The sequence below is a fragment of the Lissotriton vulgaris genome, chromosome 7, assembly GCF_964263255.1.
Source record: "Lissotriton vulgaris chromosome 7, aLisVul1.2, whole genome shotgun sequence".
Lineage (NCBI taxonomy): Eukaryota > Metazoa > Chordata > Amphibia > Caudata > Salamandridae > Lissotriton > Lissotriton vulgaris.
The window spans coordinates 130,419,182-130,430,987 of NC_141695.1; the positions used below are offsets into that span (position 1 = coordinate 130,419,182).

The 11,806-nt window shown below is 41.3% G+C and overlaps 1 protein-coding gene across 1 annotated transcript; it reads right to left on the minus strand.

The window, feature by feature from the left end:
- Nucleotides 1-298: 298 nt before the first annotated feature.
- On the minus strand, nucleotides 299-11,314 carry LOC147700989 (phospholipase A2 inhibitor and Ly6/PLAUR domain-containing protein-like). The gene is made up of 5 exons (XM_086929814.1): nucleotides 11,205-11,314; nucleotides 9,362-9,481; nucleotides 5,342-5,491; nucleotides 3,641-3,787; nucleotides 299-1,761 (listed from the first exon to the last, which is right to left on the minus strand). The coding sequence occupies exons 1-5, from the start codon at nucleotides 11,254-11,256 to the stop codon at nucleotides 1,628-1,630; spliced, it is 603 nt and encodes a 200-aa protein (XP_086785940.1). The 5' UTR covers nucleotides 11,257-11,314; the 3' UTR covers nucleotides 299-1,627.
- Between the last annotated feature and the right edge of the window lie 492 nt (nucleotides 11,315-11,806).

Genomic DNA, 11,806 nt, shown 5'->3' on the forward strand with positions numbered 1-11,806 from the left:
GAATGATGTCACAGTATGTCTCAAAACCTCAACTGACATCATCAATCAAAACAACATTCTACAGTGTCTATTGCTGGTGATTGTTTTGCAAGACTGGGCAAAGAGAACTGGTTTTCTATAAACTAGATGAACCCTTGAAAATGCAATGCAGTCCCTGGCACAATACATTCAGTGAATCACAATAGCTCTGACATGTGGATTTTAGTTGTACAGGTGATTACAGCAACAAAACTTTATTGGTGGAGAATTCGGAGAAAGGGGGTCACACCCCTTTGAAGAAAGTCCAGGAACCACATCATTCCATTTAAATTTTTATTGTAAATTTCATCCTATCACCCAAAAATGGGCAACAATATATAGGGAAAAATTCAAAACAGATTGCAGAATATAATTTTCATATTTTTTAAAATGAACATCAAGGAGTCTATTTAGAGCAGCTCTGTGTTCCAGAAGTGTTCCATTACTAGATATTACAGTAGCAAATAAACCATGCCCATTGCTGCATTAACGTCTTCTAGGTTTATCAGGTCAGTTCATCTGTGGATTGCCAGGTAAAAGTGCCTCAAGCCCAAAGAACTAAATAACAATAAAAACATCCTTTTGCATGTCACAGTACAAAGCAGACCTGTTATGACTTTTACAAAATAGCAACCTATTTTCAAAAGTTAGTGTTTGATCGTACTGCATCTTGGTCTGCTAGTTTTGCCGGAGCCTTCACTCCAAAGGAGATGATGGAGTTTTCAAAACTAATATAACCAGACCAACTCGCCAGTCTGTATTGAGGCATCATCTTCCTTATACCTTTGAACTCCCACCCGGTGTGGAAGCTTTTAAATAAGCCAGACAGTCAACTTTGTGGACAATGTGAGTTTCTGGCCAACTCCAGTCTGTAAGTTAGATTGAAAGGAATATTCATTTCAAATATATTTGAATGACTTCATTTCAAATGTATTTGAATTCCCAATCATTCAGACTGCCAGCTGCCAATTTACATCTATGAATCCCAAATAAATGTGTGGGAGCAAATTGAAGATGTAAACTTGAAAAGCATGGCTCTAAAGCTTGATTGAACCCTTAGTTTCATGGAATATGTGCTGCAAAGGTGAATTCATCCTCCCATCACAAATGATGGGGCATTCTGCTGTTAGTACAAACACTTGACTTTCCGTCACTTATTCCCGGCTTGAAATCTACATCCCTTCAACTCTGTATGACACATGTCCTCATGTGTGCAGTGCAGCCATTTCTAATCAATACTAACTTCATATGTCTTCGTGAAGGCAGCACATCATGTGGAAACACATACATTGATATTATATGCCCTGGTAAATTTATCACAGAAAATATATGATAAAAGTGTGACAATCACTGACCATTTTTTCCAAACCAATCATTAGTAGCATGTTGTAATTGACGACCATGGCTGTACTAAGATGCAATGATGTTGGCAGATTGTGCTAAAATCAATGTATGTAAAATGGCCTGAGACAAGAGGTCAATGGCTGGTTGACCAAGAGACAATACTTCTAGAAGAGCATACTCAATAGATTCAGAAGTCTTAGGCGGAAAGTTCTTGCTGTGGAAAGGAAACCAATTGCTGATCTGGAGATGTTGACCTGCCGTTGCTTTAGGAATATTTCTCACCGTCAGAACAGCTAAAGTGCTCAATCTCTACTGCTGGACCATCTGAACAATACATTATTGGTTGTTTACAAGGGTCTTCACTGACACAGGTCTTGGAGGCGACTATCAAGATCTGGTCTGTAAAGAGAAAAAGAGATGGGTCAAGATAAGGGCTGGAGGTGCGGCTTACCATGCCTAACATCAAGGACATTGGCTTGGCCACGTCTCTGAATCCACTAAACCTTAGCCAATGAATATGGATTGTGAAAGAGGTATTCTCAATGAAAGGATACTAGAATATAAGGGGCATATTTATGATGCCCTTGTGCCTCTTTGCGCCGCAATTGCGTCACTTTATTTGACGCAACGGCAGCGCAAACAATGCGCCCTATTTACAATGTGAAGCATCTAGGAGATGCGTCACGTTGTAAAGCCCTGCGCCATAAGGAGGCTTTCCTGCGCAGGGGGTGGCGGGGGGGGGGGGGGCTCCTGTGCAGGAACGCCTCCTGAAAGTGGCTGAGTGAAATCTATGAGGCGTACGTCTTGACGCAGCATTGTGTAGATGGGGCACCCCCGAGTCTTGGTGGAGCTGCGTCGTGCTTGCGACGCAACTCCAGCAATGCGCCACACTTCCGGCACAGATGCGTCACGCATCTGTGCCGTTTTTGCACCATGGTGCGCCGCATTGTAAATGTGGCGTAACATGGGTGGCGTAGCTGTGGCGCACTGTGGCGCACATTAACTGGCGCATCCCTGGGGATGCGCCAGTTAACATAAATCTGCCCCTAAGTCTTTTCCACATATATTTCCAGATACACAATGTTTAATATTTACATGCAACTCTCGAATTTGTTTAATATTTCTCTGGAATTTACAAGATAACATTAGACTAGAAAAGGACGTGTAACACAATTCTGCGCATGCAACAAAAAACACACACTGATTGTCCACATGCATACCAGCATTTATTCTTCTTACATCTCTATTGATTCCATGCACTGGCTACAACCCTCTGCCTTCTTCATAAACTTCTCAATATTACAAAAACTAAGTGTAGAAATGTAAATGTCCCCAGATTTTGGGATACCAGGTAGATGATCTTCTTCCACTTTGCGCTATAATCAGACATCATTCCACCCCATTTTTACCTGACGCTTAGCTCTTATAATGCAGACTTCCACTACAACCATGGATGATGCGGAGGGGACTTGATAAAGTGATAAAAGGTACAACCCCTCTGTTCCAGGGAAGCCAGAGTGCTGAACATGTTTTACTTTTATAGAACCTATATTTTCCAATTTTATTCTGCCACAGTCTTCCATGAGCAAAAAACACTGGTGTGATTCAGAATGAGCAGGAACTTAATAGGAATAATTTAGATCTTCTACAGAATGGAAAGAAGTGATTATATGTAGGAAGAAATGTAAAAAGCAGCACGAGGTATGTAATATTGAACGTTGGCAAATGGCCTCTAAGGTGTTGGGTGATAAAAAGAGTTAGGTAGTCTGCCTTACTGAGAGAAAGAATGATCTGACTCTATTTAGGAGTTTCCATATGAGGGGGAGGAACATGTTCTCAAAAGATTAAAAGGTACAGATTTGAATCAATAAATATATCTCTGAGAGGTGACCCTGTTCCTGCCACACAGTGCTTTTAAGGAAGGTCCTTGCCTGTGGGCCCACACTAATGGGCCAATCTTTCAGGGCACTGTTCAACGTCAAAGCACAGCATTTTTCATTGTGAACCATGTGTTTGAGTAGATAGAGCCTTTCTGTGGCAAAACCTGTGGGTTCTGGGAAGAAGGTAATGTTCTTTGCCACCTGTCTGCTTCTTTCATAAGGAAAACCAGACTCAGACTCTTTAATGTAGTTCCCTATGTGACTTCCTGTATTTCATCTCACTTTAAATCACGCACTTTGATCACATTCCTGTCTGACTAACAGACTGTAGGTGATCCCTTCTCATACACAGCCCCTTCTTAGTCCAATACCCCTAAAATCAGGATGGATTAGCATACCATATTGGCGTATCTTTCCTCCAAAATCCATGCATTTGGTCTCTAGGCCGGTGCATTCCATGGTTTCATTAGCGTGGCAGGTAGTGGCGTTTTCAGCATGACACACGGGGCATCGGACTCCGTTGGGCGTATTGTTCCTGGGTGGTACTGTGAAGCCAGAGAAAAGGAAAATTAAAATTTGTTTGGGTAAACCTGACTTTATTCTGTGCATTGCTGGGTGGGATGGATACTTACTCAGGTCACTTACACTATGGTACTAAGGCCTATATTTGATCTACTCCATTTTATATACCATGAACACCAAGCAGAATATCAGGCAACCACCCCTCACATAAAAGTGTGTGTGTGGGGGATGTTCATTTGTCAATTCTTTGCATACCTGTTTGTTTCTACGTGTACAGACACAGATGAGTGTGCCTGAATGTGAACACCATTTTTATGTAAATACACATGTAAGCATTCTAATCTGTAAGGGGAAAGGGAAGTGCATTTCTCAAATACATAACCACTCCAAAACCTCTGGGCAGCCAATTATAGGTTACTACCTACTAAATGTTATACATTTGAAGCAGTGCAATATTTCCATGACTCTGCCTCTCTAACCCAATTATATGTTCACATGCAGTGTGAATCAAATAGAGTTAGGGACACATCCCAATAAAAGCACCACACATTCTGTTAAACTATGTGAGTTTAGCTAAAACATAGAAGCAAATTGTCACATTGAGATCTACCGTCCCTCAATTAATGGTGCTGAACTTTGTTGATGTTATAATGAAAGAAAACTCAGATATTGTAGGAGATACTACAGCAGTTGTACAGAACACATTTTTGGGAAAGTATGATGGGTCTTCTTAGTGCTTAATTTGAACCTGTGGTTTCCGGTAGCTGACATCGGTATTAAATTGTCAACATCAGCACGTTTGCCTTTCAGCCACATGGTGGTGCTCTTTGCCTAATTTTGTGATGAAGACAACAACAGTTGTTTAATAATTCTATAAACATTAAAAATGACTAAGGCCTATCATCCAGATGATAAAAGATAGCCTTTAGGGGCAGACATTAGTCATTTTTATGTTTAAAATTCTGAATTGTTATTTGCAGCTCCGACACTTCCATTGGGTGGTACAAGCTGCAGTGGTCTCCGGACAAGAATCCTGGCACTTATTGTTTTACAAAATACGTACTGGGTCTTCGATAAAGGTGATCTCCACCAATGTTTGAGTAGTACTGTACCCATTACATTAGACATGTCCAGACTCATGGACAGACACAACACAAAGAAACAGAGGAAGATGGGTGCATGCTACTGATGAGAGTGATGAATACACAGAGTCCGTGGTGGAACAGGAGTTACACATTGTCTTGCTCCCTTTAGCCACTGAAATTAAAATGTGTGTCATTGAAACCTCCTGGCTAAGACCAGCACTTGAATGAGGGTCATTTGTGGTGAACTAGCTCAGAGTTGTCTTTTGATGAGGTCACCAGACCCTTTAGGTTTTGAATTGTGGATTCAGCTAGACCTTATGTAACACGAGGACACTTACTCCTTACACTCTTACTCCTGTTTCTTCTGGATCAGCCTCAAGGTTTCAATGTTTTACAGGTATGAGCTCTTCAAAGAATTTGAAATGAACAAGAGAATGTTTTGAGTCATTACCCTTAAAGCTAAGTACAGTATAATATTTGATGTCCACTTACCAACAAGATCTCTTGTGTTGCAGTTTTCCTGCTCACAGTAGTTCTTCTGCATCCGGAACTTGAAGCCTCTGATACTCTCACTCATGAAGTAGTTGCTGCAGTTCTGGTTCTCTGCACAGCCCTTGAAGGTCATTGATGTTGTTTCGCCATCTGTGGAAACACAAAGTCAATAAGGTCACTCGGCTTAAAAAGCCAACAAAACACATTTCCATGATGAAGAATGCCCAGCAAATCAATGCTCGATCAAAACAAACAGGCTGTGATGCTCTCTCCAACAGAGGCAGCTTTTAGCCACCACTTGGCAACTTTCTGCAGATACCATAACCTGTGTTTGTAAAGCACACATTCACTCCTTGGGGTCATCTTGCATTTGTATAAGAGACATTTATTACTGCCCAACTCAACGGTACTCCCTGTATCTATCTTAAAAGATAACAGGCTGAGTAGACCTGTTCAAATTTGACCCTGCATCAGGAGGACAAACAAAGATTCATAGAGTAGATGCATTAGTCCACTGAAGCACCTTATATAGCTTGTCAGATGAGCCTTCTTGTGACAATTGAGGGTGCTAAGGTAATAACATCAGCAATGCGTATAGATGTTTGTTAATACGCAGCACGAATGTCATACAAGGGGTCTAAAGTGTGCAACACAGGGTGCTGTTAGTCTTCCTAGTTTGGAAAGTGCCACACACTCGTACATTTGTGGATATTCCAAATTCTAACCAAACCCTTTTTAGCCCTGGAAATGGTCATATCATTCATTACTCACTTTCCAAAATGTTGTAGATCAGTTTATCACCCCTAGATATGATAGGGATGTAGGCAAAGGGCCTTATGAATGGTGAACATATTTTCCCAAAAGAGAAACAAAGGGTACATTTCTAAAGCAGGCTGAATTATCCATTTGCATAATTCTATGCTCTGTAGAACACCCATAAAGAATGCGTGTGTCTTGTTTCGGCCCCAGCACTCCAAAAGAGTTGGGCAGCTCTAACACTGCTCTTACCTACCCCATGAAATTGGAAGTTTTTTTTCTCATCACACAAATCACAATTTGTTTTACTGCAAATTTAAAAATGGCAAATAAAAACTTCAAATGTAATTCATAGGGCACGCAATTCCATATATCTGACTTTTGAAACAGCTTCAGCTGTCTTACTAGACTATTGTTTTTTCCAAATCCACAATCTAAAATATGCACATCCACATTTGTCTGCAGGTGTCATTCATTGACCTGCTAAATAGTCATTTTCATTTTTCTTCCACCCAACACAGCATACAGCACGGGCCACCGGGGCAGCCTTCACTTTGAGTACTGCACAAACCCTGTGGACATTATTCACACCCACCTCTAAATAGTTCCTTTTTCTTCAGTGATAGACGTTCTTCTAGGTGTGAGTTTTCACTAAAGTTATTTGTTCTATTGATTTATAATATCTGCTATTTTCTTGCTTGTAATCCTAATTACATTTGGCCAAGAGCAAGTTCATTTCTGCGTTTATGTGTATGCCTGAAACGTTGTGCTGGCACCCTCTGTGTATGTCAAGAGTGTGTGCACGTGTAGTGCATTTAACACGTTTAATATTTGGGCTGAGTGTATAATTAAGGTAGTGGGATCCATGTTGGAATCCCTTGTCTTGGCTTAGGACAGATAAAGGGTAAAGGAGACATTGTAGTGCCTGCATTCCTTTGCTTGTTGAGTGGTGATCCAGACCCAGAAGTGAGGAGGTTGGAGACAGGCCTACCTTCAAAAATGTCATAAAGCCTTTTGATATTAAGGGACCGCTGTTTACTTTTCCTGAACACTACCATTTGTTTGATGGTAGAAGGGAGGTGTGGGAGTAGAGTTCTGTTGTGTGGGGTGAGGGCATTTCTAGGGCAGTCCTGCCCCTTTGTCTGTCCTTTAATGCTACTTCAGTTGAACAGATAACAGCCAGATGAAAATACCTCATACATCATTGTGCATGTGTGCTCCAATTAGAAAGAAAGCCACAGAGCCATCTACTATGAGAAGCATCACTCTACACTTAGTCTGTGTCTAGAGAGCAGCCTGAAGACAAAACTTGAAATAAGACCCACCTCAACCAAGTTCTATGGTTTGAGCCAGGGGATCCACATTCCCTATCTGGAAAATGTGTATGACAATGTGACTCAAACCACTCCACTTTGTTCCAGTTCCATGACCTTCATGACCAATGAAGGGAGTTCTCTGCAGAGTACTACAAAAACTGCTGTGAAACCAAGGCTGATGTCTAACTGACTGCTAGCATCCCAGAGGTGGGGGAAGATTACCTGAAGTTTATTATTTCTGCTGTGGGAGCTGCAGATCTTCCTGAGATGCCTAAACATCGACTGCTCTTCACACTCAACAATAGTTAAAAACTAGCATATTGCACTCTCTGCATCTGCTGTTGTCACCACTACTCATTTTTTGGAATGTGGAATTTATTTTCCTGCAAGATAGAGAGAGGAAGAGCAGAATACGATGCAGAAAATTGTAAAGGGGAGAAAGTAGGGATGAAAAGAGTCTGCAAGAGCCAAATAGGGTGTCGTAAGTGTAGGGTGTTGGAAGAAAGAGGCATCAGATGGGATCAAGATTAGAATTCTTTGGGGTTTGGTAACCACAGCTTACAACATTACTGGCGGCAAAACAATACAAATATCAGGAAATAAACATTATGATTACTAATTATTTAAGGATATTGTTTATGTTCTTTTATGTTTCTCTTGAGTCTCTCATGAATGCTCTTTTAATTTACATGTCACTGGATGAAGTTTTGACTGCTGGGAGACAAGCACACACACACTTAATTTTAGTCTTAGAGAAAAAGCAAAGAGACAAGAAAATCTAGAAACCCCTCGTGTATAAAATCTTGTAAAATCATATATTTTTTTTAACATTATGTACTCATTTGTCCTGGGTGCCCTGACATGTACCTATCCACCCCACATCTGTTCTTAAACTAGCCTTAAATTGCCTAATGCTGCTCTTTCAAAAGTCATACACATCTTATAAATGTTAAGAACTTGTTTCATTGTAGGATATTTTTCCAGTAGCTCACTGCTGTCTGTCACTGGGCCCTGTGATTACAACCCTAATGTTATATTGTAAACCAGGGACTCGTGAGGTGGACCATGCATTTAATATTTGTAGCCTCTGGGAATTGTTTGGACCTGCAATTCCCTATTATCTGTCAAGTATCCTTGCAGTTGAGCTCATGGATCTTTTAGAAGACTGGTCCCTGTTGTGGTCCCGCGATTAGATCAGCATAATTCATGAAGTCCTTTCAATGTTTGAAACAGAGACATGCCATTGGCTCTCGTTTTTTTCAATCAGAAATTAGAAAGTGCTGAGTGAGCAGGTCAATGACTGGATATGCACTTTCCCACTGGCTACCATTGAATTTATGAAAGCCTCTGATCAGTCATTTAATGTGGTCCTGTGATTGAATGGTTCTTCTCTATTGGACCCTGAGATTAGGGCTTCATCTTCTCATTATCTGTTCATGAGTCCTGGTTTTGTTTCTTCCTTGTTTTGAATCTAGGGTACAGTTCTTGGACCGTCACCTTCTCATAGAATATCACTGAGGCATCAAAGGGAAGCTATACTTTGATAGGCTCTTCATCGTATTATTTTCAATGGAGGATTGTGATTGGACCTGCACCTTTCCATCTTTAACCATTGCTCCCTCTCATTGGAGCTTCATTATACTTCTGTATACCAGTGCCCTATGGTTTGACCCTACCATCCATTTGCCTTCCATAAACCCTCAGATTATATATGTCAACAAAGAGGTTTGGCTTCCTGGGCTACATTTCTCTGTCTTACAGAAGACCAAAGCATCCAGTTTCTCCCTCGCTGGCCTCTCATGTGCCGCACCCCTACCTCATCAGACAGGCCCATTGACCCCGCTGGATCCCTTTCAAAGAAGCACCCCCACTCTGCTGTGTTGCACCTGTTATCCACACAAGAGGGACCCTTCACCGCAGCCTTGGCAGGCTGCCCTGTGATACCTACCATATGTGAACTCCAGGTAGGTGTTGTCGCACCTGGTTACGTAGCCTTCACAGACGGTCTGGTTGCCGGAACATGTTGTGCCATTGAGGTTCGAACAAACTTCGCAGCTCAGTGACTCTCCTGCAAGAAAAATTCCTTATTCATTAATTTATTAGGACGAGGGAGGAAATGCACAACAGATAAATGTACCAAATGCCCACCCACCAAAAATGATATCTTATTGCTACTTGAACAGAAGAGAAGCACAGCCTTGCAGTGGGATAGCCAATAGGATTGGATTTGTATCAGCTTAAGTGCGGTTGTGTGGATGGGTGAGGTAGTGAATATAATGTAATGGTTCAACAGTTAGGTGAATACAGCAATGTTTGAGTTGGTGAATTATCGAATGCATGAGTGGTCGAGTACATGGATTAAATGTTAATAGCCAATGCCGCTGGAAAAAGCTGGATTTTGCTGTGCAGGTTTATTTTAGCATATCTGTGGATCAACCCACATAATATACCCTCTGCTGCTGAATAAGTATATTTTAAAAAAAACATTATAAAATGTGTTTAAAATAGAGCTGCAACTTGTGGTAACTAAGCTTAGATGCAGAAACTTTGTTGAGTTGTCAATTGCTGTATTAATGTCTCTCCTACTAAAAAGGTGAAACCATTGTCCAGACGGTGGCAATTTAATGGCCTCGGTGCTGGCTGTTGTCAGGAGCCTGAAATAATTCCTAATGCATTTAGGATACATTTCAAACAGGTTAGAAATGAAGATTCTTTGTATGTCAATGAGGAAAATTTAAAGCACTCAAAGTAGAAAAACCACAGAAAGTTAAGAAAAATCAAAGACGTATTCATTATTCATTGGGGCGCTTCATGGGCATCCGATCTTCTGCAGGGGACAAACATGGGAGCTTGTTCATCCAAGCACATGAAGGAAAACAAGAGAACCTTTTCTCCATCGGCTGTCTCCCACACAATGCATAGCACTGCATTACTCTGCAGGGCTATTTAAATACCAAATCATACATGTGTGCAAAGACACCCAAGGGCTGAAAACTGGGCACAGGGGTAGACGCACTGTGACGTCGATCATGAAAACACTAACAGCAGGGGGCCTGAGTTGTCTGGAGAAAAACAAGAACATTGAGACAATATTTTTTTACAGGAGAGTCAGAAATAAATATCTATCTCAGATGATATTTCTGTTGATGATATTTTGAAATACAACCACAGGTTCACCAGAAACCAGGGTAAAGCTTGGAGGGAGTATTTTGTAAACAGAATACTCATTTTGAAGAAGTTGATGGAGTTACAAACAAAATGTCATTAAAAGAGTTCATCTCAGGCTAGTGAGAGGAGGCAGTGGAAGTTGCAGGCTGGATGGCCCTGTCTGTCGTGCAAAAAAACAGATACTAAAGGGCCTATAATCTGGAAGAATTCAGCTTTTTATGCAAGATGGCAGAATTCCTCTGGGCAGTGTCAGTTGACACGTTTGTGTTGCCAGTGACTGGAACCTAAAACATGTGCCTGACAAGCCAAAAAGCTCTGGAGGTGTTCAGGAGTTTGTTGTAAACAATCTGCATTTCTCCTCCAAGGACCTCTCAAGTTGACAAATTAAAGATGTGTTAGTCAAATAATCAAGAAATGAACATCTCTAAGTGCATCAATCAATGATCTTGTAATTGAACCCAGAAAACATCATAACCAATGGAAAGACTTGTATTAAAATCTCCCCTGGTCAATTCTTACCATGACACACATACCAAGAAAATCATGGAAGAAACCACTGCAGACTACATGCAATATCACATCTCAGCATTGCAAAGGTTCAAAATCTGAGGGATTTAACTGACCTCTCGATATGAAAGCAAAGAGGATGCTGAGGCTTGCAAGGAGTGCCTTCATGACGATGACGGAAGAGTTTGAAGATTGCTGTGATGCGGCTGAGGATCTGATCGTCGTCTTCCACAAGGTGCTGTAGAGCAGGCTATTTATACCCTGGTGTATATGTTGGGAGATCCCCAGTTTGCATATTGAGATTGTGAAATGCTTTTCCTGGCACACCCTGCCCTCATCTTCCACCTCCTCGCCCGCCTCTCAGGTGAAACTACCTGTTCTCGATTGCCAAAATCTGTCCTTTAATCATGGCCATTATACCGTGCACTGTTAGTAAATTTACACCATGTGCTAATCAAAAGGTAAAATTACCTCCAGAGAAAGAGGTGCCCATTAAATAGTTGGACACGCTAGCCCCAACTTGTCCATTCCCTCAGCACAGGCACCGTTCATCTTCTCTGTGCTGGGGAAGGACCAAGAGTTCAGATGAAGAATTCAATGAAGAAAGAACCTGCAGAGTAGGTTGGATTGTGAAGGCAGCTGTAGTCTGCTGAGGCCAGCTTACCCTACAGTGTGAGCTCTACACACAGGGATGCCATTCCTATTTCTTCAAAGAAGA